Source organism: Motacilla alba, chromosome 4 (assembly GCF_015832195.1).
Source record: "Motacilla alba alba isolate MOTALB_02 chromosome 4, Motacilla_alba_V1.0_pri, whole genome shotgun sequence".
Classification (NCBI taxonomy): Eukaryota; Metazoa; Chordata; class Aves; order Passeriformes; family Motacillidae; genus Motacilla; species Motacilla alba.
In genome coordinates, this window is record NC_052019.1 from 843,958 (window position 1) to 869,756 (window position 25,799).

The following is a 25,799-nucleotide window of genomic DNA, read 5'->3' on the forward strand; positions in this document are numbered from 1 at the left end:
ATCCCAAGTGTGTGCTGGAGCGGGTTTCTTACCTGTACGTGGGTGTTCATTTGCTGCTAAAGGAATCCCCACCAGGCAGATGGACAGAGGGCTGTCCACGCTGCCCGTGGACAGGCAGAGATTGTCCTGCTGCAAAGTCTTGGCCAGTGTGACCCAGATGTTCTGGCTGGGCTGAGGCACGATCCATGCACCAGCTGGTGGAAAGGTGAGGAGCATCCACAATCCCATCTGGAGCAGCTGGGGATTCCCTGCCACTGGAGACATGGCAGGAGCCTTGGGGGGCAGGAGTTGATCTGTGAGTTTGGGAAAATTGGATTTTTAGACTTATATGACTTTACCAGCCCCTCATATCTTCCCACCTTACCCCCTCAGTTTGTACTGAGTAGAAAAGGGGAGGGAAAACAAGAAGGGGTAAGAGTGCAACAAACTCCAGAGGGGCAGCAGTAAAACCAACCAAAGAGGGCAAACAGTGCCAAACAGTGAGTGAATGAAACTCAGCAGAGTCTGACGATCTTCTGGAGCACTGCAGAGTCATCCTCTGTGACAGACAGCTGTGTTTCACTCCTTTTCCTTCTTTCCTCCTCGCCACCCGAGCTCGATGTCTGTGCTGTCTCTGAGGTCCAGGAGGAGTTTCTCTGGGTGCTGCATTGGCAGTTGGATGTACAGCTTGACATTCCTGCCTGGAATCCACCCTGGGCCAGATCCTGTAGACATGCAAGCATCGCCTCTCCCGCGAGTAATGAGTGGAAATGGGCCCATTATTTGTTTGGATTCGGTCTTTGATCAGCACAGGGGTTTCTCTGAGAGCTGAGCTCTGCTCGTGTTGGAGAAGTGCCTGGCAGTGGGGGGATCTGGCTCCATTCATGAATTATTAAGAAAATTGATGACATAAAGAGCCTTACATAATCTTTCTACATTCAGTAGTGTTTCAACTCCCCCGTGCTGCTGATCAAGGACTCTCTTGAGCGTACAGTGAGCCCTCTCTCCAATGGATTGCCCTCTTGGGGAGTGGGGAATGCCAGTGGTGTGTTTCACCCCCATTGATCTGGGAACCGTTTGAAATTTTTGGAGGTGTAAGCAGGACCATTATCCGTTTGGACAATGCCTAGGGTGGAAAACACTAGGAGAAAATGTTGGATGACATCTTTTGTCCTTTCTCCTGCATGGGCTGATGCAAATACTGCCCCAGAGAACCTGTCTATGGACACATGAATGTATTTAGTCTCCCAAAGCGTGCATGGGGTGTGACATCTGTTTGCCACAACTGTAGACTTCCAAGGTTAACCCCAGCCCTCACAGAGGGCAGAGCAAGCTCCTGGCAATTGGGGCAGGAGCCCATGACTGCTCTTGCCTGTTCCCTTGTGACTGTAAACATCCAGACCAGGGCTGGCAGATTTTGGTGGAAAAACTGATGGCTCAGTTTAGCCTGATGGAAAATGTCTGGTAGGGTGGTCTGCACTGCCATGGCTGAAATATCTGCCCTCCAGCTGCCTTCTGTAACTGGTCCTGGGAGGTCAGTGTGTGACCTCGCGTGCATGATGTGGTATGGTTGCTCTCGGTGGGAGGGGAGGTATGTTAACTTTGAGAGCAAGCCGTAGAAATCTGGATTTGGCACTTCCTTTAACGAGGAATGTTCTGCTCTTTCAGCTATCCCAGCAGCATAGGCCAAATCAGTAACTAAATTTAAGGGTTGTTTGAATTTCTCAAGGGCTCTGACAACAGCTGCTAATTCTGCAATTTGTGGGGATCCTCGAACAGTCTGAACATCAGACTCCCACTCTTGAGTGTCAGGATTCTTCCACGTCATAACTGCCTTGTGGGATCCCCCTGAACCATCAGTCAACACAGTCTATGCCTTTAGGGGAGTTCTACTTTTTAATGAATTTGGGACCAAATTAAAGCAAGCATTAAACAGTTTATGTTTTGGTAGGTAGGTGGAGATTTGGCCTGGGTAGCTGTCCAGAGCGAACTGGAGGTGCTCATTGGTCTGGAGCAGAGGTTCTAGACTGTTTAATGTCACTGGAAGGTACATGCCTGTGAATTCACACCCCACTGGGGCCCTGAGGCGAGCTCTGGCCTTTGTGGTAAGCTGGGCCATGAGGTCCTGAGGTGTTGTGATGGTTTTATTTGGTCTGTGTGATTGAAACACCCACTCTGTGATTAGGAGCTGATCTCTCAGAGCGGGGTCCCACTGGAAAATGAGCCCATGGAACGTGGGTGACCTACCCAGGATGACAAATTGGAAAGGCAGGGTAGGATCAGCAGTGGGCTTGTCTCATGGACAATGCTTCTGATTCCTTCTGGATCACTGCCTGGGCTTCTGGTGTGATGGTTCCTGGGGAGTCGAGGTCATCAGGGCCTCTCAGGAGGTTGAAAAGGGGTGACACGTCCTCAGTTGTGATCCCTAGCAGTGTACAAACCCATCTGATTCTCCCGCAGAGCTGGTGGAGGTCCCTCAGGGTTCTTGGGTCGTCCTTGATGGTGAGCTGCTGGGGCACGATGGTTCTTTTGCTGATCCAGAGTCCAAGGCAGGTCCACGGGCAGGTGTGCTGAATCTCCTCTGTCGCAGTTTCAAACCCTGCTCCTTGGAGGGCCTGAACAGGCTCCAGATAGCAGTCAGTGCGTGTGAGGATATCATCCATACAGTGATGAGTTACGGCATCAGGGAGTTTTCCCGAATGGGCGAGAGAATGCAGGCAGCAAACATTTAGCAGATGGCTCATGAGTTTTTCATCCCTTGAGAAAGAGCTTCCCGTTGACACCTTTGAGAGGGGCTTGTCTATTAACCGATGGCACAGGAAATGCAAATCTTGGGGCATCTCTAGGATGGAATGGGGTATTAAAAAACCAATCCTTAATATCAATGACTGCCAATTTCCAGTCTCTCTGGAGCATTGAAGGTGAGGGCAAGCCAGGCTGTAAAAATGACCTCGTTGACCTTTCTGAGGTCTTGCAGGAGCCTCTGCTTGTTTTTGCCTGGTTTGCAAATGACAAGCAGGGGTGTTCCAAGGGCTAGTGGATGGTGCTGTGTGCCCTTAGATAGCTGCTGCTGCACGAGGGAGTCGAGTGCCTTTGGTTTGACACTGTTCCACCCAAATGGGACCATCCGACTTCCACGTGAGTGGTGGGGTGGGGCTCTCTACAGTGGCCCCAGCTGGAAATCCTGTAGGTGGGGAGGGATTTCTAGTCTGGCTCCCATTGTGACAATCACAGAGTCACAGGATTTCTAGGTTGGAAGAGACCTTTAAGATCATCGAGTCTACCCCATGTTCTAACACCTCAACCAGATCATGGCACCCAGTGCCACATCCAGTCTGTTTTTAAACACATCCAGGGATGGTGACTCCACCACCTCCCTGGGCAGATGATTCCAGTGTTTGCCCACTCTTTCTGTGAAAAACTTCCTCCTCAATTCCAGCCTGGATCTCCCTTGGCGCAGCTCGAGACTGCGTCCTCTTGTTCTGTCAGTGCTGCCCGGAGAAAGAGACCGACCCCAGCTCAGCACAGCCCCCCTTCAGGAGGCTGCAGAGAGTGACAAGGTCACCTCTGAGTCTCCTTTTCTCCAGGCTGAACACCCCCAGCTCCCTCAGCCGTTCTTCACACAGCTCGTGTTCCAAGCTCCGTGCCCCACAGAATGACAGGTGCCTTTACCATGAAAGGTCTTACTGTGGCAGTTTGACCCTTGGGACCTTCAGTAAGGATTGGCCTTTCACTCCACACAGAGGTGGCAGCTGCTCCAGTCCCAGAGATGACTCCCTTGGCTGGCACTTCCCAGCCCTGTGGCCACTTGGGGTGAGCAGTGATGGTGACATCTGACCAGGTGTCAGCCACACCTGCAGGAGAAACTTTGATGCCTTTGTTAGATAACCACACTCTATAAGAGGTCTGTCTTGGCAGAGCAGCTCTGCCCAAAAACCCATAGGATTTTCTGGCAAAACATCAGCCCAGGTGGTACAAGAAAAGCTTGGGGGTAGGTGTGCCCTTAGTCAGGCACCAAGGCGGGTCTGCACGTGTTGCAGTCACTGTGGTCTCATCCATTGTCTCACAGCCTGCACTCCTGGAAACACATGGAACTCATTTACAGCATCTCTGTGGCTGTGCTCGAGGGTCCCCAGGACGGGGGAAGAGATGAGAATCTGGACTCTGTGTTTCAGAAGGCTGATTTATTATATTATGATATATATCATATTAAAAATGCTACACTAAAAATGCACTAAAAGAATAGAGAGAAGAATTCATCAGAAGGCTGGAAAGGAATAGAGTGGAATGGTAACAAAAGCTCGTGACTGCTCAGAGCCTCGGCACAGCTGGACTGATGATTGGTCATCAAGTAGAAACAGCTCACATGGACCACTCAAAGATGCCCCAGTTGCATTCCACAGCAGCAGATAATTATTGTTTTTCTTTTCCTCTGAGGCTTCTCAGCTTCTCAGGAGAAAAAATCCTGGCAAAGGGATTTTCCTAAAATATCATGGTGACAGTCTCCTGTGATTAAAACATCTCCTGGCCCATCAGGAGGTCCAGGTTTAGCAGCTGGAATTCGGCGATCGCTTCATCCTTGGATTCAGCAGAAAGGGCTCTCACCAGCGTGCTCCATGTCCCTGCCTGAAGGTGTTGGTAGGCCTGGGACAGTCAGCACCCTTCCTCACAGGCAGTGCTGTCACAGATGGTTTCTCGGTGCCTCAGTGCTCTGAGATTGTTGGGAAAAGAGGGACAAAACAGCTCAAAAGAAAGATCTCACAGGAGTTTCCCTTTGTCCACCAGCCCTCGAGGCCTTGAGGGTTGTCACTTGGCCCCTGAGAAATTCCCCAGAACGTTGGGTTTTTTCCCTCAGGGAACTGGAGCACTTGGCTGCAACTTAAAATCCAGTGGCTGGCCAGTGGAGACGCTTTCTGAGGGCTAACGAGAAGCCCCACGGCCAGGGTGCCAGTTTGTAGCAGCGTGGGGTTTAGAGGGGGAAGCTGCTACCTAAATCCCAAGAAGCATCTCCTGTGGACAAGCTGCTTGGGTAGGAATCCAAGCAAAGCAGTCAAGTCCTTTTTTGTTTGTTTGTTTTGTTTTTGTTTGGTTTTTTTGGTGCTTTTTTGGTTTTTTTTCTGCCAGATCCCATTTATTCTAGAGTTGTGGCTGCTGTAGCCCAGCAGGCACAGAACAGCAGGGAGGGATTTGTCCCCGAGCTCCTGGGGACATCCAGGGGAGCTGGTGCTGGCAGGACAGCCCTGTCCCCGCAGTGAGGGGCTGGAGGAGCCCCCCAGTTGTGCAGGGGTGGGATCTGCTCCAGGTGGGGCTCCAGGAGCAGCAGGGAGCAGGGACAGCCTCATCCTTGCTCTGTCCCTGTCCCTCTGGCTCTTCAGTCGCTGGCGCTGTCTGAGTAGGCTCCCAGCAAACCCAGCGAGGACGTGGCTGCTGCTGCTGCTGCTGCTGGAAATGAGCCGGTGGTGGCCGTGGTGCCTGGGGTTTCCATCCCCTTATCCAGGGCAGGATCTGGCTTCTGCTTCCTGCGGGCCACCAGCCCGGCCAGCTGGGCCTTGGTGCTGAGCTTGCCCACACTGCGCTCCCAGCTCTCCATCCTCGGCCTCTTGCTCCGGGGGTCCTCCTGCAGGATGTCCGTGGGTTTTGTTTGGGTTGTGGGATTCGGACAGCGTTTGGCTGGTTCTTCATCCAAGTCAGAATCCGCCAGGAGCCGGCGGTTCTGGGCCTGTTCCAGCAAGGCCTTCATCTCCTGCTCGTCCTCCTCCTGCTCCTTGTGCCTCTGCTCCTCCTCCAGCTCCTTGTGCTGCTTCAGCATGGCCTCAAAATCCACGTTGGCCTGGCGCTGGTTGAGCTCCTTCAGCTCCTGCAGGTTCTCCAGGACCTCCATCTCCAGCTTGGAGTGCTTGGTTCGGTTCTCCAGGACCTTCATGGGATTGTTGAGCTCCTCCTCTTCCCTCTCCTTCTGCCTCCTCTTCTCCTCCTCCTCCAGCAGCTTCTCTGCCTGGAAGTTCCTGGTGGCGCCGTGCTCCACGGCGTAATCCGTGTTCTGGGGGTCTGTCTTGAAGGTGATCTCAGCCAGGCAGCGCGTGCACTTGATGTAGAAGCGGAAGATGGGCAGCCCCAGGTAGGCCTCGTTCTGCGCCGTCTCCTTGCGGGCGTTGAACTTCTTGCCCTTGTAGATGTACTCGCCACACGCCCTGCACCTCATGTTGAAGGAGGCCATCAGCCTCACCATGTCCTGCCGGTCCTTGGGGAGCTTCAGCGTCGGGATCTTGGCGGGATCGAAGTCCGGGGGGTAATATTTGTTCAGCACTTTCCGTTCCGACATGGCTGCGGCTCCTCCCGGTGCCCGGAGCTGCCCCCGCGCTGCTCAACCCACCTTGGGCACCACTTTGTACCCGCGTGGGGTTTAGATGGTGGAAGATGCTGCCTGATTCCCAAGAAGGGTCTTGCCTTGGTTTGAAAAGCCAGGTGTCTGCTGAGGAAGGCAGGAGCCTCCCCTGGAATGGAAGATGGAAACAGCTGTGGTTCTGCTGGAGCAGGGATCCTGGACAAGGGGGGAGTTTCCCTCTGAAGCTCCAGGGCTGCTGGAGATGGCCTGGAATTCCTCTGGGAATGCAGGGCAGGAGAAAGCTGCTCCTCTGGGAATGCAGGGCAGGAGAAAGCTGCTCCTCTGGGAATGCAGGGGGCAGAGGCTGCTGTGGTGTCCCAAAGCTCAGATTGTATCCAGGTAGGAATGCTTGGCTCCTCCCCTGGGCAGAGCATCTCCAGTGGGATGATGGAATTTTATCAGTGTGACTCAATAGCCCATTAACAGAAGATAATTGATAATTAATAGCCCAGTGACAGAAGATATTCCCCGAGGGAGGATTGGTTGTGGAAGAGATAAAGAAAACTGCTCAATTAACAGAAGATACCTGCCCCAGCTCTGACAGATGGGAACAGAATACACAACTAAACCTTCCAGCCTAAGACACATCTCCTGTGGAAAAGGAGTGGGAGTCCCCTGCTTGGGTCGGGATTCAGGCAAAGCAGTCAGGTCCACACACCGCACTCACCACTGGCTCAGTGAGGGAGGCAAGAAGGGCCTTTTTGTGATAAATTCCAGCGAGGTTCATTCCAGCAGGCTGAAGGGAAAGCAGGGACAGAAGCTGAGACCATGTGCTCTGCATAACCTTCAGTATGGGGCCAGCAGGCAGTGACCTGAGGGCACAGGGGTGGCACAGTGCCCGCTGCCCTGCCCTGCCCTGCAGGGGTGCCACAGCCTGTGGGGACACAGGGAAAGGGGAAACCCCGAGAGCCTGGGACATCTGGGGAAGGCAGGCTGGGAGGATCAGTGTTGTGAGGCTCCGTGGGGAAGTCTTCTCTTTCAGCCTTGTTGGGGAAAACTGTATGGTAGATCTTTCCAGGGTCAAGCCTGGAGGTTTCAAAGGATTGCACACCTGATTTACCTGAACTGGAGCTACTGTGGAAGGGGATAGGAAGGATGATGTTCCCTCCCTCATCCTGCCAGGATTTTGGCTGTGAGAGATGCCTGTGCGGGCAGAGGGGCAGTTGGGATGGGATTTCAACATGAAAGGCATCGTCTCCCTCTTCTCTACCTCCCAAAGTCACTGTGTTCCTTTAAAACCTCCCTGCTCTTGTCTTTACTCTCTTCAGTGTGACCATGCCTTTGAAGAATGGTGCCTTTTGCCTTGGGCCAGTAGCAGTTTCCTACCCCACAAAGGCTCTGCAACCCAATCCTCCACCCCACACACCCCGCCTGGGGCAGGGTCCTCCTCTGCTTCCTTCCCATCCAAGAAAAGGGAGTTGGTTGTCACCCACGGACAGCAGAGCCATCCCCGCCACCCGTGCAGGTGCCCTGGCTCCTTCCAGGAGTTCTGCACAGCAGCTCGGGAGAGCTGGGGGGTAAAACCGGGAATTGGCACAGCAGGGAAGGGCGGGCTGAGCGTTCCGAGCTAAAATGCAGCTGGGGACAGAATGGGGTCAGGAGGGAAGGAGCTCTGCTCCTGTGCAAGCCTTGCACCCCTGCACGAGGAGGAGGAGGAGGAGGATGTGTTCCCTGGGACAGCCTCACTCTCCTGCTGGCCTCTCCCCTCCTGGGAAACACCTGAGGCTTGCACCGCTCCAGCTGCTCCTCCTGTGTTTCTGCTCCTCCTCCCTCTGTGTGTCTGGGGTGGGATGGGGTGTCCAGGGGAAGGCGTTTCTCACGTTTCAGAAGGTGCCAGGAGCCTGTGTGCCTGTGGGGTCAGGTCCCGTGGCCGGGCAGCCCGAGCGCCTCTCCGGGTGCCCAGCTGTGTCCCTGCGGGCACTGGGAACGCAGCCCTGGGAATGCAGCCGGGCACGGGAACGAGTGCTGGGAAAAGGGAGAGCAATTCCTCAGGCGGGCACCAACGGGGGAGGTGCAGAGCCAACACCTCCCACGGGAGCCAGGGCCCCTCTCTGACTGCCGCCCTCACAAACATCCTGTTCTTGGCCCCGTGCCCCTGCCGGGAGGGCTCTGGCTGCTCCCCAGCAAGTGCCGATGTTTATACGGATCCCACGGCCCCTCCCTCCCACCTCCCTCCTCTCCCGTCGTGTCTCACCGCCTCCCTCAGCCCGCTCTGCCTTAGTCAGCTCTGCCTTGTTTTGCTCCAAAAGCCTGAACGTTTTGCACTTGAATATGAAAAGTTACTCTCAGAGCTCAGCAGGCTGTACCAGGTGTGCAGCCCTGCCAGCAATAGGTGCTTCCACATCTCCTGTTCCAGCAATACCTGTCCTGTCCCAGCAATACCTGTCCTGTTCCCTCATCTCCTGTTCCCAGCAGTACCTGTCCTGTCCCAGCAATACCTGTCCTGTTCCCGGTAATTCCTGTCCTGTTCCCTCATCTCCTGTTCCCAGCAGTACCTGTCCTGTCCCAGCAATACCTGTCCTGTTCCCGGTAATTCCTGTCCTATTCCCTCATCTCCTGTCCCAGCAATACCTGTCCTGTTCCCGGTAATTCCTGTCCTGTTCCCTCATCTCCTGTTCCCAGCAGTACCTGTTCTGTTCTAGCAATACCTGTTTCATTCCCTCATCTCCTGTTTGCAGCAATACCTGTTCTCTTCTCAGCAATACCTGTTCCCTCCTTTCCTGCCTTTCCAGCAGCAGATGCTTTGACATCTCCTGCCTTTTCAGCAATAGGTGTTTCCACATTTCTTGCCTTTCTAGCGATGCCTGTTCCGTTCCCTCACCTCCTGCCTTTCCAGCCATGCATGCTCCCATATCTCCTGCATTTCCAGCAATATCTGCTCTTTCCATCTCCTGCCTTTCCAGCAATACCTGTTCCCTCATCTCCTGCCTTTCCAGCAATGGGTGCTTCCACACTTCTTGCCTTTCTAGCAATACCTGTTCCCTCACCTCCTGCCTTTCTAGCAATTCCTGTACTATTCCTTCATCTCCTGTTTCCAGCAATGGGTGTTCCCTCATCTCCTGCCTTTCCAGCAATGGGTGCTTCCACAGCTCCCATTTCCAGCAATATCTGCTCTTTCCATCTCCTGCCTTTCCAGCAATACCTGTTCCCTCCTCTCCTGCCCTTGCAGCAATGGGTGCTTCCACACCTCTTGCCTTTCCAGCAATTCCTGTTCTGTTCCCTCACCTCCTGCCCCTGAAGCAATGGGTGTTCCCTCGTCTCCAGCCTTTCCAGCAATTCCTGTACTATTCCTTCACCTCCTGTTTCTGGCAATACCTGTTCCCTCCTCTCCTGCCTTTCCAGCAATAGGTGCTTCCACACTTCTTGCCTTTCCAGCAATTCCTGTTCTGTTCCCTCACCTCCTGCCCTTGCAGCAATGGGTGTTTGCATACCTCCTGCCTTTCCAGCAATTCCTCTTCTATTCCCTCCTCTCCTGCCTTTCCAGCAATGGGTGCTTCCATAGCTCCCATTTCCAGCAATATCTGCTCTTTCCATCTCCTGCCATTCCAGCAATACCTGTTCCCTCATCTCCAGCCTTTCCAGGAATACCTGTTCTGTTCCCTCATTTCCTGCCTTTCCAGCAATAGGTGCTTCCACACCTCTTGCCTTTCTAGCAATACCTGTTCCCTCATCTCCACCCTTTCCAGCAGTGCCTGCTCCTTCCATCTCCAGCCTTTCCAGCAGTGCCTGCTCCCTCATCTCCAGCCTTTCCAGCAGTGCCTGCTCCTTCCATCTCCAGCCTTTCCAGCAGTGCCTGCTCCCTCATCTCCAGCCTTTCCAGCAGTTCCTGCTCCTTCCATCTCCAGCCTTTCCAGCAGTTCCTGCTCCCTCATCTCCCATTTGCAGCCATCCCCACCCCTCCCGGCTCCAGGAGCCAAGGTGTGCCTGGCTGCAGGGGCTGCAGGGGCTGCAGAAGCGTGGGGCAGCGGTGGGTGCTCCGTGTCCGTCCTCGAGGGATGCTCCGTGTCTGTCCCCGTGTCTGTCCCCGTGTCTGTCCTCCAGTGCACAGCAGGTCCCTCCCCGTGCAGGGAAAGGTGTCCTGCAGACGCTCCTGTCTCTGTTCTGTGTTTCCCCACCCCGCTGGGCTGCAGATTTGGGGTTCCCCCCTCAGCACACAGGTTCTGTTCTGTGCATGGGAGCAGCGCAGCAGCACTGCAGCGCAGTCTCCAGTGTTGGTGTTCAACCTCCACCTTCCCGAGGGAACAGCTTTGAGGGCCTAAATGCTTCCCCAGAGAGGGAGGGGATGAGGAGGAGAACTGGGGAAATGTTCTCAAGTTGCCCATCTGGGATTTATCTCTGTGTTCAGTGACTGAATCTCCTGTTTAGTGATTTATTTGGGGTCCCAGGGGCAGGAGCAGCGTTCCTGCTCCGTGTCCTGGCCGTGCCCTGAGCTCTGTCCCTCTCTGCTGAGCCCAGCACGCCCCCAGGGTTTTCTGGGCCGGCAGCAGCTTCTCCCTGTTCTGTTTTAAACCCAGCCATAACAGCCCCTGTGGTTTTGCAGTCTCCTGGAGTTTGTTTTTCCACGCTCGAGCTGCTCCCTGAGCTGCAGCAGGGTCTGTGCTCTGCCCTTGCTGCCAGCCCACCGCTGGGCTTTTGCTTCTCAACAGCTTTGGCCAGTTTCTTTTCCCTTGCCTGGTCCTCCTGGCCACGTGTGGGCCAGCAGAGCCACCGAGGTTTGTCCTCAAACTGGAACAAGCCTGAGGGACGTGGGTTCTCCGGTGTGACGTGGACTCAGCCTTGTCTGGGAGGGAGCCCCAGTTTGGGGTTGAAAACCTGGGAAAGCGTCCCCAGGTGGGAGAAGTGCTGGGCTTTGGAGTCGATGGTTTCCCCGTTCCTCACGTCCGCAGGAAGTGGGTTCTGTGTGTCTCATGTTTTCAGAGTCGCAACTAATGTTTATAAAGAGCTTGTTATTTACGTTTTAAGCACTTTAAAAAAAAATAAAAGTTGTTCAAGCTGTTCCTAGACACTTCTGATTCATTGACAACAGCGTCTGTGCTGACGGCGCCTGGACACTGAGTGACATTTCTGTTTATCTGCTGCAGGAGGAGGAGGAGGAGGAGGAGGAGGAGGGTGTCCAACTCCTCCAGCAGCTTTCCCACCTGCCCTGACAGTCCCCAAGTGCTGTGCAGTGGGAATGCTGCAGGAACCTCGAGTTCTGCCCCAAATCCTGCTCCTGGCCCAGGTGTGGGGCACGAGGGGTTTGGGATCCTTTGGGGTTCTTGTGGTGAGCCCTGAGCACCCAGGGATTGGGGTTTGGGTTGGACGAGGGGTTTGGGATCCTTTGGGATCCTTTGGGGTTCCTGAGCACCCAGGGATTGGGGCTGGCATTGAATGAGGGGTTTGGGATCCTGTGGGATCTTTTGGGGTTCTTGTGAGCCCTGAGCACCCAGGGACTGGGGCTGGGATTGGATGAGGGGTTTGGGATCCTGTGGGATCCTGTGGGATCCTTTGGGGTTCCTGAGCACCCAGGGATTGGGGCTGGCATTGAATGAGGGGTTTGGGATCCTGTGGGGTTCTTGTGCTGTGCCCTGAGCACCCAGGGATTTGGGTTGGGATTGGATGAGGGGTTTGGGATCCTTTGGGGTTCCTGAGCACCCAGCGATTGGGGTTGGGGTTGGATGAGGGGTTTGGGATCCTTTGGGGTTCTTGTGCTGTGCTCTGAGCACCCATGGATTGGGGTTGGGGTTGGATGAGGGGTTTGGGTTTGGGATCCTTTGGGGTTCCTGAGCACCCAGGGATTGGGGCTGGGGCTGGGGGTCAGGGTGGGCACTGGGGAATTCCATCCTGGAAGGGCAGGGCTGCAGCCCCCATCCCTGAGGGGTTTCAGAGCTCTGGGGAGGTGGCACTTGGGGACGTGGGGCAGTGGCGGCAGGGCTGGGGATGGCTGGACTCTGATCCCAGAGGTCTCTGATTTCCAACCTGAACCATTCCATGGCTCCCCTGCACGGCAGGAGGGTCGGGCCTGGGGCTGCATTGCTGAGGATTTGGGGAAATCAGCAGGGAGGAAAGGGAAAGGGAAAGGGAAAGGGAGGAAAGAAGGAAAGGAAAGGAAAGGAAAGGAAAGGAAAGGAAAGGAAAGGAAAGGAAAGGAAAGGAAAGGAAAGGAAAGGAAAGGAAAGGAAAGGAAAGGAAAAAGGAAAAGGAGAAGGAAAGGAGAAGGAAAGAATAAGGAGAAGGACCTGGCTCCATCGGTGCTCCTGGGAGCTCTGATTCCCCAGACTCCTCCCCAGCTCCTGTTCCCCCACCTTTCCCCTCTCAGCCCTTTTCCTTCCCAGCTCCTTCTCTCCATTCAAGCCTTTTCCCTGAGGATCATGAGCTCCCTTCAGCCCCCAGAAATGACTCTGCAGCTCCCACAGAGAGCCCCCGCAGCTCTCACCTGGTTTGTTTTCCCTGCAGCTGAGTGAGCTTGGGTCGGGGCTGGGTTTGGGGTTGGGGCTGAGTTTGGGATCAGGGCTAAGTTTGGGGCCAGGACTGAGTGATTTTGGGGCCAGGACTGAGTTTGGGGTCAGGGCTAAGTTTGGGGCCAGGACTGAGTGATTTTGGGGCCAGGACTGAGTTTGGGGCCAGGTCTGGGTTTGGGGCCAGGGCTGGGTTTGGGGTCGGAACTGAGTGAGTTTGGGGTCAGGGCTGAGTTTGGGGTCAGGGCTGAGTTTGGGATCAAGGCTGGGTTTGGGGCCAGGGCTGTCCCTGCAGAGCTCTGGGGCCAAAATACCATTTTCCTGCTCTTTCCTACTCCCCTTTCTGCCCCTCAGAGCCCCTTTTCCGTCCCTTCCCCCCGGAGCTGCAGATTTGGGGCTCCCTGAAGGGGATCGGTGCTGACTCAGCCCAAAACCAGGAACTGCTTTTGCTTTTTGAGAGGGAAAGAGGCAAACAGGAAAGGATGGGCTCTGCAGCCACGGGGCACAGCCGCAGCATTTCCACAGAAACGGGGCAGCCACGCTGTTCCTGGTGGCAAAAATACGGGATTGTCTTGTTTCAGGGCATCCACACTTTTCCCTGAATGGCAAAAATACGGGATTTTTTAGTTGCAGGTGTATTTTTGAATTCCTCCTCGGCTGGAAACGCTGCTCCTGCATTCCCAGCCCTGCCGCGCTCCCTGTGTTTGCCGTCCCCGAGCTTCCCTGGGGAATCGATCCTAATCCTGCGAGCAATTTCCCGGCGCGTGAAGCTCCAGACACTTCTCATCCCACTAATCTGGGCCAGACAATTCCGGGGACGGCTCCGGGTGCCCCTGCCCTGCCCGACCTTGGCGTTATCAGCCCGGATCGTTATCAGCTCCGCTCCTCATCCCACATCAGCTCCCCAAAAGGCAATTCCACCGGGAATTGCTCGTGGAATTGGGAACAACTCCGAGAGCATCGAGTCCGGCCATCCCAGCACTGCCAGGGCCACCGCTGACCGTGTCCCCAATGCCCACTCCAAACCTCCCTGGGCAATCCCAATTCCTGAGCACCCTTTCCATGTAGGAATATTCCAAATAATCCAACATGAGGCCGTTCCCTCTGCTCCTGTCCCTGTTCCCTGGGGGCACAGCCCGACCCCCCGGCTGTCCCCTCCTGGCAGGAGCTGTGCAGAGCCACAAGGGCCCCCTGAGCCTCCTTTGCTCCAGGCTGAGCCCCTTCCCAGCTCCCTCGGGAACTCTGCAGCCCCTTCCCAGCTCCCTCAGGGATTCTCCATCCCTTCCCAGCTCCCTCGGGAACTCTCCAGGCCCTGCTCCAGCCCCTCCGTGTCCTTGTTGTCACAGATGTCCTTCAATACCATTTGGGGTGGTTTTTCGGGCGGTTTTGGGCTTTCACCTCTCAGTGTTTCTTTATCAGCCCAGTCTATTACACAATTAAGGTGAAACTCTTCTTTCCTGTCCCGCTCACCGGCCTCTCCCCCTCAGGATCCCCCCTTTCCCCGCTCTCCCCCGCGGGCCTACATTTCCCATGGTGCCCCGCGGCCAGCGCGCTCCCCATTGGCTGGCGCAGCCGGCGCGGCCCCGCCCCCGGCGGTGGCCGGCGGACTCCATGTCCCGGCGTGCCCCGCGGCAGCTGCGGTTGGCCGCAGCCAATCAGCGCGGGGCCGGCCGGGGGGCGTGGCCGGGCGGCGGGGGAGGCTGTTTAAAGTGGCGCTTGCGGGATGGCGGAGCCGGCGGACTATCCCCCGTTCCAGCTGGGGAAGCCCCGCTTCGAGCAGGTACTGCCGGCGGCGGGAGGCGGCGGGGGGGACCCCGGGAGCGGCGGCGGGAGCCGCCCCCGCCCCGCGCGCGGCATCGCCCCCCCCCACCCCGCGGACGGAGCCCCCCGCTCCCCGCTCCGCTCCGCCCCGCCCCTCCCGCGGTGCCGCGCGCCGATTGGCCCGCAGCCCCCGCGCCATTGGCCGGCCGAGCTGTCCGTCAGAGCCACCGCCCCCTGCCCGCGGCGGGTCCCGCGGCGGCGGGCACTGGCGCGGCCCGCGCGCCCCTGTGGCGCGGAGCGCAGCGCGGCGGGCGCGGGGCCCGGGGGTGGCGGGTTCGAGCCCCGCGGGGGCGGGCACGCTCCCGGTGCGGCATGGCGCGGGCTCGTCCTTGCCCCTGGGGGCTGCTGCCAGGGAATGGGCAATGCCCGAGGTGCCTGGGAGGGGAGGAGCAGCTCTGGCATGGAGCGGGGCTCCCGGGAGCCGGGGGTGCCCGCTGGGCGCTTTGCCAACCTCACCAGGCACAGCCCAGCTCGGGAGCCACGGGATGGAGGGGTGGGGGGTGCCCCCAGGACGGGGTACAGGTTAACAGAAGAGCAGTCTCTGCCACAGCTGACATCTGAGGTGGGCCTGTGCTGGGTCACACACCTGTGCCCAGGTGAGCAGGGCAGCTGCAGGTGGCCCTCGTTTTCCCAGTGTGGATGAGCAGAGGGGACTTGTGCTGGTGGAACCACTGAGGCTGACAAAAAAGGCTCACAAAACCTCTGCCAGTCCCTCCTGAGCTGGGCAGGACCCCCTGGAGGAGCTGCTCCTTACCCTGGGTGTGTGAGCGTGTCCCACCACTGGGACAGCCCCCACTGGGGACCATTCCCACCATCCACAACAATCCAGAACCCCTGCAGAACCCCTATTGAACCCCTACTGAACCCCTGCATAGCCCCAGTCCCTCTCCACACCTGTGCTTGGCTTGACCCAGCCACCCTTGGGCCGAGCTGTGCCTTTCCCAGGGAGCCATTCCAGGGTGGATCTCCTGCCTCTCCCACATCCCACATCCCTCCGGGCTTGGAGCGACCTGGGGCAGCAGAGGGGTCCAGGGAGTGGGGATGGGGCTGGGAATGGGAACAGGACTGAGAATGGGACTGGGACTGGGGCTGGGAATGGCTTTGGGGTCCTGTAGGCACATCTCAGAGCCCCAGGGAGGGCTGACTCCCCTGGGAAGGGAGGGACGCTCCAGCTGGGGAGTTTTTAAGGAGGAGGAGGAGGAGCTGCTCCCTGCTCCCTCCTGGACAGCACAGCCCGTGGCAGGCAGGAACTGCTGCCTTCTGCTCCCTGGGGCACTGGGGCAGCCCTGGGGGAAGCAGGGCAGGTGCTCCTGGCGGCTGGGCCCCGGGCGAGGGTCACCCTGTGCTGGGTTCTGTGGGAGTGCTTTGCCAGGGGGCCGCCCTGAGCATGGCAAACCCCCCCTTCTCCGCCCTAGGGGCTTTTTCCCTGTCCTGTGCTTTTCAGGGAGCTGTGGCAGGCGTTGGGGTGCTGCCGTCCCCCTGGCTCCATGGCACATTCCCTGCTGCTCCCTCTGCCCAAGGCTGGGCAGCCCGGGCTGGGAGCCAGCAGCCCTGTGGGGTCACGCAGGGAGGAGCTCGGGGTGTTCCCAGGGCCTGTGGATCCCGCTCGGCTCTGCTCCGTGTGGGATGCAGCACCACTCACATTCCTGCTCCCGCTGCGGCCTGGGAGAGCCCAGCCCCTGCATCCCGGCTTCAGGATCCTCCGTGAGAGCCCAGCCCCACTATCCCATCCCATCCCATCCCAGACTGTTCTACGGAGAGCCCAGCCCCTGCATCCTGGCTTCAGGATCCTCCACGGAAACCAACAGCCCTCCATCCCAGCCTGGGACACCTCCATGGAGAGCTCAGCCCCTCCATCCCTGCTTCACAATCCTCCATCCCTGCCCCAAACCCCTCTATCCCTGCTCCAGCCCCTCCATCCCAGCCTGGGACACCTTCATGGAGAGCCCAGCCCCTGCATCCCTGCTTCAGGATCCTCCGTGAGAGCCCAGCCCCACTATCCCATCCCAGACTGTTCCACGGAGAGCCCAGCCCCTCCATCCCTGCCTGGGACCCCTCCATCCCTGCCCTAAACCCCTCTATCCCTGCTCCAGCCCCTCTATCCCTGCCTGGGACACCTTCATGGAGAGCCCAGACCCTTCCATCCCTGCCTGGGACCCCTCCATCCCTGCTCCAGCCCCTCCATCCCTGCCTGGGACCCCTCCATCCCTGCCCTAAACCCCTCTATCCCTGCTCCAGCCCCTCTATCCCTGCCTGGGACACCTTCATGGAGAGCCCAGACCCCTCCAGCCCAGCCTGGGACCCTTCCATCCCTGCTCCAGCCCCTCCAGTTCCCTATTCCCCATCCTGGCCTGGGTGTTTCCTTGCAGGCTTTGCTGTGCCCAGCCCCAGGGCATTCCCAGGGGATCGGGGCCCCCAAAGCTCCCTGCAGCCGTTCTGTGCTGTGCCCAGCCCCAGGGCATTCCCAGGGGATCGGGGGGTCCCCAAAGCTCCCTGCAGCCGTTCTGTGCTCTGCCCAGCCCTCCCTGCCCCCGGCTCAGTGTCAGGTCCCAGCCCTACAGCCAGACCCTGCTCCGTGTTCAGGGCAGGGTGAGCTGGAATCAAATCCCGGCCGCACCCCGGGGGGATGGCAGCGCTCCCGTGCCCCGGGGACAGCTCTGGGGCTCTGCACAGGGACAGGGCTGCCACAGGGGCTGCCACACAGCCGGGGCACCCTTGTCCCTGCAGCGGAGCCGCTGCTCCCATCCTGTGCTGGGATGCCCTGGGGCTGCACTTCAGGGCACAATTCCGAACTGCCCTCCGGGATGGGGGCACGGCAGGGGCAGCCCCGGGCTCTGAAATGCCCCCAGGCAGGGGCAGCCCCAGCTGCTCTGGGAATTCCAGCCCAGCCCCTGCCCACCCTCCCAGCCAGCAATTCCTTGCCAAGATCCCAGCCCAATCTCCCCTTTCCCAGTGGCAGCCATTCCCTGGCTCCTGTCCCTCTGTCCCTTGTCCCCAGTCCCTCTGCAGCTCTCCTGGAGCCCCTGCAGGCCCTGCCAGGGGCTCTGAGCTCTGCCTGGAGCCTTCCCTTCTCCAGGGGAGCATTCCCAGCTCTCCAGCCTGGCTCCAGAGCAGAGGGGCTCCAGCCCTGCAGCAACTCCAGGCCCTCCTCTGGGTTTATTCCAGCAGCTCCACATCCCCCTGCTGTTGTTTTTTCCCCATCTCCATCCTGCAGGACTGGATTTAAAGGGGAATTTGTGGGTTTTAAGCCCCAGCTCCCGCTCCTGGCAGGTTCCTGTGCCCTGCCCGTGGTGCAGGAGCTTCTCCCATGGCAATCCTGGCTCCTCCGCTTTGGAAAACCAAGTGAAAGCCATCCACGGGTTCCAGTTTTAGCCCAGCCTTGCAGTGGGGCTGTCACACATGACACAACCCTGGCCGTGCCCTGTCCCAGTCCCATTGCTCAGTGGCTTCGATGGTCTCAGTTTGGTTTGCTTCAGCTTAAACCTCTCCTGATTAATCTGAGCTGCCGTGAGCCTGGTTCCGAGCTCAGCCCCAGCCCCAGCCTGCCTGCTCTTTGCTGTGCCTCAATGAGCTCCGTTTAGAAGCGGGCTGTGACCGCAGTGCCGGAGCCGTGCGTGCCCTGCTCTGCCCAGCCCGGCTCCTCGGGCTTCTCTCCCTCCCGGAGGTGATTAACAGCTCGCTAATGACCTCGCCCTTCTCTCCGATGATCCCCGCCGCTGTTTCCCGGGGGTTTGGGATCAGCTGCAGCTCCGGGATGCTCCCGAGCTGCTGGAAGGGAATTAACATTCCCGACCACTGCCGGTGCTGCAGGCTGCTGGGAAAGGTCCCAAAATAGCCCCGATGGATGGCAGGAAACGGGACAAACTCACCGTGCTCCGGCTCACTGCAGCTGCTCCGGGAGCCAGAGGGGGAAGGAGCCGGGGGGGGATTGGGAGAGCCAGGCCAGGGCCACCCCACCAGCCTGAGCCTGGCACAGGGGACAGCAGGGCTGGCATGGGCTGGGATCAGCCTGGCACAGGGGACAGCAGGGCTGGGATGGGCTGGGATCAGCCTGGCACAGGGCTGGGATGAGCTGGGGTGAGCCTGGCACAGGGCAGGATGAGCCTGGCACAGGGCTGGGATGGGCTGGGATCAGCCTGGCACAGGGCTGGGATGGGCTGGGATCAGCCTGGCACAGGGCTGGGATGGGCTGGGATCAGCCTGGCACAGGGCTGGGATGAGCTGGGGTGAGCCTGGCACAGGGGACAGCAGGGCTGGGGATTGGGAGAGCCAGGCCAGAGCCATCCCACCAGCCTGAGCCTGGCACAGGGGACAGCAGGGCTGGGATGAGCCTGGCACAGGGCTGGGATGAGCTGGGATGACCTTGGCACAGGGCTGGGATGAGCCTTCCTGCCATGCCCTTGGCCTGCTGGGCACGGGGCTGGGGCAGAGGGACAGTCCCTGCCGTGGCCGGGGTGGCACTGGCTGGGATTCGGGTCCCTTCCCACCCAAACCATTCGCTGCTCTCAGCGTCTGGGCGCTCTCACGGGGCACGTGAGGCTGAGCTGCTCAGACCTGTCCCTGAGCTGGGCCTTGCTGAGCCCGGCCTGGCAGGAGCTCAGCCCTGGGACACGGCTCCAGGCTCCCGAGGGCCTGGGCAGCCGGGCGGTGGGAGCTGGGAATGCCACAGGGCGTTTCCATGCTGCCCCCTGGAACCCGAGGGCTCCTTCCCCCTCCCTTGGCATCCACTCCTCGGTCAAGGGGGTGTAAAACACTGATGGTCCATTTCATCCCATTCATTCCCATTTAATTCCTATTTAATTCCATTATTTTCCATTTAATTCCATTTATTTTCCATTTAATTCCATTTATTTTCCATTTAATTCCATTTATTTTCCATTTAATTCCATTTAATTCCATTATTTTCCATTTATTTCCATTTAATTCCATTATTTTCTATTTAATTCCATTATTTTCCATTTAATTCCATTTAATTTCCATTTAATTTTCATTTAATTTCCATTTAATTTCCATTTAATTCCATTTAATTTCCATTTAATTCCATTATTTTCCATTTAATTCCATTATTTTCCATTTATTTCCTTTAATTCCATTATTTTCTATTTCATTCCATTATTTTCCATTTAATTCCATTTAATTCCATTTGGAGTTGCTCTTCTCAGAGTGGCACACAGATGAAGGCAGTGGGGAAGCCAGGGCCGCTCAGGTTCAGGATCCCCCATTCTGCTGTTGGTGAAGGCAGCAATTCCAGCTGGTTAAACAGCAATTCCAGCTGGTTAAACAGCAATTCCAGCTGGTTAGCAGCAATTCCAACTGGTTAAACAGCAATTCCAGCTGGTTAGCAGCAATTCCAACTGGTTAGCAATAATTCCAGCTGGTTAACAACAATTCCAACTGGTTAGCAGCAATTCCAGGTGTTAAACAGCAATTCCAGCAGGTTAGCAGCAATTCCAGGTTTTTAGCACTAATTCCAACTGGTTAGCAGCAAATCCAGGTGTTTAACAATTATTCCGGGTGTCGTTTAGCAGCAGTGCCAGCTGGTTAACAATAATTCCAACTATTTAGCAATAATTCCTGGTGTTTGTTTAGCAGCAATTCCAGCAGGTTAACAATAATTCCAGCTGGTTAGCAGTAATTCCAAGGGTTGTTTAACAGTAATTCCAGCTGGTTAGCAATAATTCCAGCTGGTTAGCAATAATTCCAGGTGTTTAACAGTAATTCCAGCTGGTTAACAATAATTCCAGCTGGTTAGCAATAATTCCAGGTGTTCCTTAGCAATAATTCCAGGTGTTTAACAGTAATTCCAGCTGGTTAACAATAATTCCAGGTGTTGCTTAGCAGTAATTCCAGCTGGTTAACAATAATTCCAGCAGGTTAGCAATAATTCCAGCTGGTTAACAATAATTCCAGCAGGTTAGCAATAACTCCATGTGTTTAACAGTAATTCCAGCTGGTTAACAATAATTCCAGCAGGTTAGCAATAATTCCATGTGTTTAACAGTAATTCCAGCTGTTCAGCAGTAATTCCAGGGGTTGTTTAGCAGCACTCCCAGCTGCCCTGGTGCTCAGGGATGGGCAGGGGGCTGGAGCTGCTCGCTGGGCTGCTCAGGGCTGGCTGAGTCAGGAATTGCTCACTCCCCACCCCTGGCACGTGCTGGGAGGCTGCTGCCATCTGCAAGGATCCCACACCCAAAATAAAAGGGAGGCAGCAAAATGTCAAGCTCACATCCTTTGGAAAGCGCCAGAATTAGCATTAATTAGATCCACGCTAATTAAAAACCACTGTGCTTTTCTCCTGGAGTCGTGTGGAGCTGTTTGGTTCCACTGGGGGGTTGTTTTTGGGGGTTTTTTGGTGCAGAAGGTGGAGGAATGCTGAGTTGGTGAGCTCAGGCTGCAGCGGGTGCTCAGCCGTGCCCGGGGCAGGGCCTTGCAGGGGGATTCCTGCAGGAACCAGGGGGGATCCCTGGAGGAGTGTCAGAACCCAGGACTCTCCTCTGGGTGCCCTGGGTGGCCAGAGCTGCTGGCAGGGGGCTCTGAGACCCTGGCAGCAGCCAAGGACACACGTGGGGTTTGGATCTGAGCCCGTGGAGCAAATCACCAACTCTGTATGAAGAATCACAAGCCACACACAAAAGTTTAGATTGCATAGTAGAGATAATCACAAAGTGAAAGGAAGGGTTTTTGAGTGCTGTACAGGGGAGTTTTAAGCCTTGCACGCAGGGGTCCAAGTTTTGTCCATGGGGGTCAGGGGTTCTAAGATGGAGGGATTTGGGTGTGCCCTGTCCTCTTTCTCTCTCCTTCCCAGCCTCCATCTCGTTGGTGATGTTGGCACTCACAGATTGGTTTGGAGTAGAAAGTCACCATTCAATATAGATAGTAGGCATTGGGGAAAAAGCATAAACATGGAACACGGAATGTGTGATATCAAAGATGGCAGCAGCCCCTGGGAGGGCAGTGTGCCTCTGTCTGACCTGCTGAACGGGGACAGCAGCTCAGGAGGAGAATCTTTAGATAACCAACAATAAACTACCTTGAACCAGACAGCAGAGGACTGCTGAGCCTTTCTTCGAAGGCACGGGTTGGAGGAGAGACTTTTCCATCTTTTGGGGTCACCCGGGGGTGAAACCCGACATCTGGTGTCCCTGGGTGGGCAGGAGACCCAACAGAGGAGCAGCAGCAACACCTTCTGGGAATATCCAGCAGTGATTAGCCGCCCTTCCCATGCTCCATGCACACTCCAGGCCTTTATTCATAGCCCAGCAGGCACGTGAGGATGGAGAATTCCCAGGATCCCAGAGCTCCTGGTGTCCCTGGCCATGATCCCCACGGGCTCTGGGTGATGAGGAGAGGCCACCAGGCCCAGAGGGGCTGCCCTGTGTGTCCCCTTGGCCTGGGGCTGTGGAATTCTCCTGCCTCAGGAGGCTGGAATGCAGCTGGGCCAGCAGTGATGGTGTCCGTGTGTCCCAAAGGTTCCCCATCCCTCAGTATTTCCTGGGCTGGCGCTTGGAGTTGGCACAGACTGCAGTGATGTTTTTATTTTCGCTGTCTGAACACTGAGCTGAGTTTCCTCCTCTCCTCTGGAGCTGTCCATGAGCTTCCCCTGCTGTTCCCAGCTCCTGTCCCCTCCCTGCCCTCTGCCCCTGGGGGTGCTCGGCGTGCAGCCCTCAGCAGCCCGGGCTGCTCCTGGGGGCACTCTGGGAGTCATCCAGGCTGGCTGTGCTTGTGCAGGGATGGAAAAGCTGGGAAGAGCCTGGAGAGGCTTCTGCTGGGAGCAAAGGGAGGGATCCAGGGAATCCTGGAGTGCTCTGGGCGTCCTAGCCCAAACTACCAGTAAAAGCCTCCTATTTTATTTACTTTCAGCTGATGCTTCATTCTGCAGAGGCAATGAACCCTGAAAGGCAGTTTCTCACCGAATGCGATTTTTTGTTTTGTCTCCTGTTTTCCAGACTTCATTTTATGGCAGATTCAGGCACTTCCTGGACATCATCGACCCCCGCACTCTCTTTGTGACCGAGGTAATGAATGTGCCCTCCTCTCCTTTGGGCAGGGCTGGGGATCAGCTCTGGCAGCTGCAGCTGAATCTCCCGTGCTCGCAGTGGGTTTGTGTCTCTCGGGTGATTGATGGCCCCGAGGAGAGCTGCTAAACCTGGAACACAACCTTGCCTGGCACCAGTCAACCCACACCCAGCTCCCCCTGCCCCCTGAACCGGGTTTGGGCAAAATTGCCTCTGATTCTGTCCTCTCAGGAGGAAAACTCCTGCAGGTTTTCATGGCAGAAATGCAGGTGGAGGGATGAGAGAGCAAATGGGAATTCCATGGGGGAGTGGACGGGGTGGCTGTGGGGCAGCTCTGCTGCGGCTGCACTCGGAAATCTTGGCTGGGGTTTCTCCTCAGGTCTTGGCTGGGGTTTCTCCTCAGGTCTTGCCTTGTTTGTAGCAGGGTTTGGGGATCCTGCCCCTTCATTTCTGTTTGGTGGTGTCCAGCTTTACTGCAGCTCTGTGCTTCCATCAGAGAATGGCTCAGGGTGACGGGGAGCCCTGGGGAAGGAACAGTTCTGCTCCTGGTCTGGAGCTCTGCCCTTTGGCCACAAAACTTGGGAATTTCAGTGAAGGCCAGCTGCTTTTTCCTTTTTATTGTATCTTTTCCCCAGTGTCCACCCTGTGAACCTCCTGTCCCTGTTCCCTGGAGCAGAGCCCGACCCCCCCGGCTGTCCCCTCCTGGCAGGAGCTGTGCAGAGCCACAAAGGCCCCCTGAGCCTCCTTTGCTCCAGGCTGAGCCCCTTCCCAGCTCCCTCGGGAACTCTGCAGCCCCTTCCCAGCTCCCTCAGGAACTCTGCAGCCCCTTCCCAGCTCCCTCGGGAACTCTGCAGCCCCTTCCCGGCTCCCTCAGGAACTCTGCAGCCCCTTCCCAGCTCCCTGAGCCCCTCCTGCTGCTCCATTCCCTTCCCAGCACATTTCCAGGGCTCAGTCTCTGCTGCCCTGGGGGAGTTTTCCTGCTCGTGGCTCCCCAGGGCTGCAGGGGCGTTGGGCTCCTGGCTGAGCTCTGGGCTCAGCTCCTGCTCTGAGCCCCTTGGGGTGACCCCTGGCTCAGGCCCACCCTTCTCCACCTCCCCCTGGTCCCCTGTTCAAACCTTCCCAGGTTTTGGGGGGCTGGGAAGGGTGTGGGTGCGGAGGGATCAGCTGGTGTCAGTTCATTTTCCCAGACAGCTTTTGGTGAGGCTCTTTCAGGGAGCTGGAACCCAGGGAACAGAAAGAACAAAGATGAGCGGCCCAGTTTTATCCTGGGTGAATTTTGAGCAGTTTTGGGTCCCAGAGTGAACCCCAACAGAGCAGGGAGGTCTGGTGTCCATCTCAGGGCAGGGCAGAGCTCCAGGAATGGCCTGGGGGCGTTGCAGGGAGGGAGATGCCCTGTGACATTCCCTCTGGGGGCGTGAATTCCGTGGCAGGGATGCCTCAGGGGACCTGAACGTCCCCACAAATTCCCTTTCCCTGGAGAAGCCTCTTGGCAGAGCAATCACCTGGGTGACTTCTCGGGGCGCAAAATCTGCTTTTTGCTCCCTCTGCTCGGTGTGTGCAGTGATTGGGGGTGCAGGTCTGGGACTCCGAGGTGACTGAGGGGGCAGATGAAGCCAGCAGGGGTTTGCTGGGCCCCGGGCTGTGCAGGCAGCTCCTTCCTGGCTGCCTCTCCCAGGGCTGCAGGGAACAAACACATCCCTGCCTGCCTTGCAGGGGAAAAGAGGAGAGAAGGAGCGTCTGATGGGAGTGGGGGTGAATCCACGGAAAATGGGGAAATGGGGCAGTATTTCATTTAAAAAATATTTTTATTTTTGTTTTTGTTTTTGTTTTTATTTTTATTTTTATTTTTGTTTTTGTTTTTGTTTTTATTTTTATTTATTTTTAATTTTTATTTTTATTTTTATTTTTATTTTTTACATTGTTATTGTACTCCTTCTTTGGTGGCTGCGTGCCCCATGGTGGCGCTGGCTGTGCTGCGAGGAGGGAGGGAGGGTGAGGGTGCTGAGGACCCCCGGTGCCACCCCTCCCTCGCTCGCTCATTTGTTTTTCTCCAAAGCAGCTTCTGAGCGCAGCCAGAAACCTCCCCGAGCTCCAGGGAAGGGAGGAATCCTGGGCTGGCCCTGGCTCCTGCTGCAGCCGTGCTTTTACTGCGGGGGACACTCACCCCGTGGCAGCGGGCACAGCTCAGGGCACCGGGGCTGCAGCACGGCCCTGCCAGCGCTGCCACTGCTGGCTCTGCTGGGGCACTGCTGTGGCACTGCTGGCTGTGGTGACAGTGCTGGCTCTGCTGGGGCACTGCTGGCTGTGGTGACAGTGCTGGCTGTGCTGGGGCACTGCTGGCTGTGGTGACAATGCTGGCTGTGCTGGGGCAGTGCTGGCTGTGGTGACAATGCTGGCTGTGCTGGGGCAGTGCTGGCTGTGGTGACAGTGGTGGCACTGGTGGCAGTGGTGTGGCAGTGGTGGGGCAGGGGTGACAGTGGTGGCAGCGCTGGCACTGCTGGCTGTGCTGGGGCAGTGCTGGCTGTGGTGACAGTGCTGGCAGTGCTGGCTGTGGTGACAGTGCTGGCTGTGCTGGGGCAGTGCTGTGGCAGTGCTGTGGCAGTGCTGTGGCAGTGCTGGCTGTGTTGACAATGCTGGCTGTGGTGACAGTGGCAGCTATGGTGGCAATGGCGGCACTGGTGGCAGTGCTGGGGCAGTGGTGGTTGTCCTGGCAGTGGTGGCAGTGGTGTGGCAGTGCTGGTTGTGGTGTGGCAGTGCTGTGGCAGTGCTGGCTGTGGTGACAGTGCTGGCAGTGGTGTGACAGTGGTGGGGCAGTGCTGGCACTGCTGGCAGTGGTGGGGCAGTAGTGACAGTGGTGGCTGTGCTAGCACTGGTGGCAGTGCTGACAGTGCTGGCTGTGGTGGCAGTGCCGGCAGTGCTGGGGCAGTGCTGACACTGGTGACACTGGTGACACTGGTGGCAGCACTGCAGCCCCTCAGGGAGGAGCTGTGCTGACTCTGGTGACACTGGTGTCACTGGTGGCAGCGGTGACATTGGTGGCAGTGCTGCAGCCCCTCAGGGAGGAGCTGTGCTGGCACTGGTGCCACTGGTGCCACTGGTGGCAGCGGTGACACTGGTGGCAGTGCTGCAGCCCCTCAGGGCAGAGCTGTGCTAGCTGAGCTG

At 57.2% G+C, this 25,799-nt stretch overlaps 2 protein-coding genes across 3 annotated transcripts in view; one reads left to right on the forward strand and one right to left on the reverse strand.

The window, feature by feature from the left end:
- Nucleotides 1-3,481: 3,481 nt before the first annotated feature.
- LOC119700870 (splicing factor YJU2-like) lies at nt 3,482-6,548 on the reverse strand. Its single transcript, XM_038136550.1, has one exon. It carries the CDS (start codon nt 6,299-6,301, stop codon nt 5,351-5,353), a length of 951 nt encoding a protein of 316 aa, XP_037992478.1. The 5' UTR covers nt 6,302-6,548; the 3' UTR covers nt 3,482-5,350.
- Nucleotides 6,549-14,477: 7,929 nt separating this feature from the next.
- SFXN5 (sideroflexin 5) overlaps nt 14,478-25,799 on the forward strand; it is a 117,794-nt gene continuing 106,472 nt past the window's right edge. For both annotated transcript variants that reach the window (XM_038136161.1, XM_038136162.1), the window contains exons 1-2: nt 14,478-14,581; nt 22,569-22,637. In XM_038136161.1, the coding sequence (XP_037992089.1) occupies nt 14,525-14,581; nt 22,569-22,637 (126 nt within the window). In that variant the 5' untranslated portion in view covers nt 14,478-14,524. The remainder of the gene's footprint in view (nt 14,582-22,568; nt 22,638-25,799) is intronic.

Excerpts from the sequence above, each read along its gene's own strand:
- LOC119700870 (XM_038136550.1), bottom strand. The coding sequence starts at position 6,301 with ATGTCGGAACGGAAAGTGCTGAACAAATATTACCCCCCGGACTTCGAT.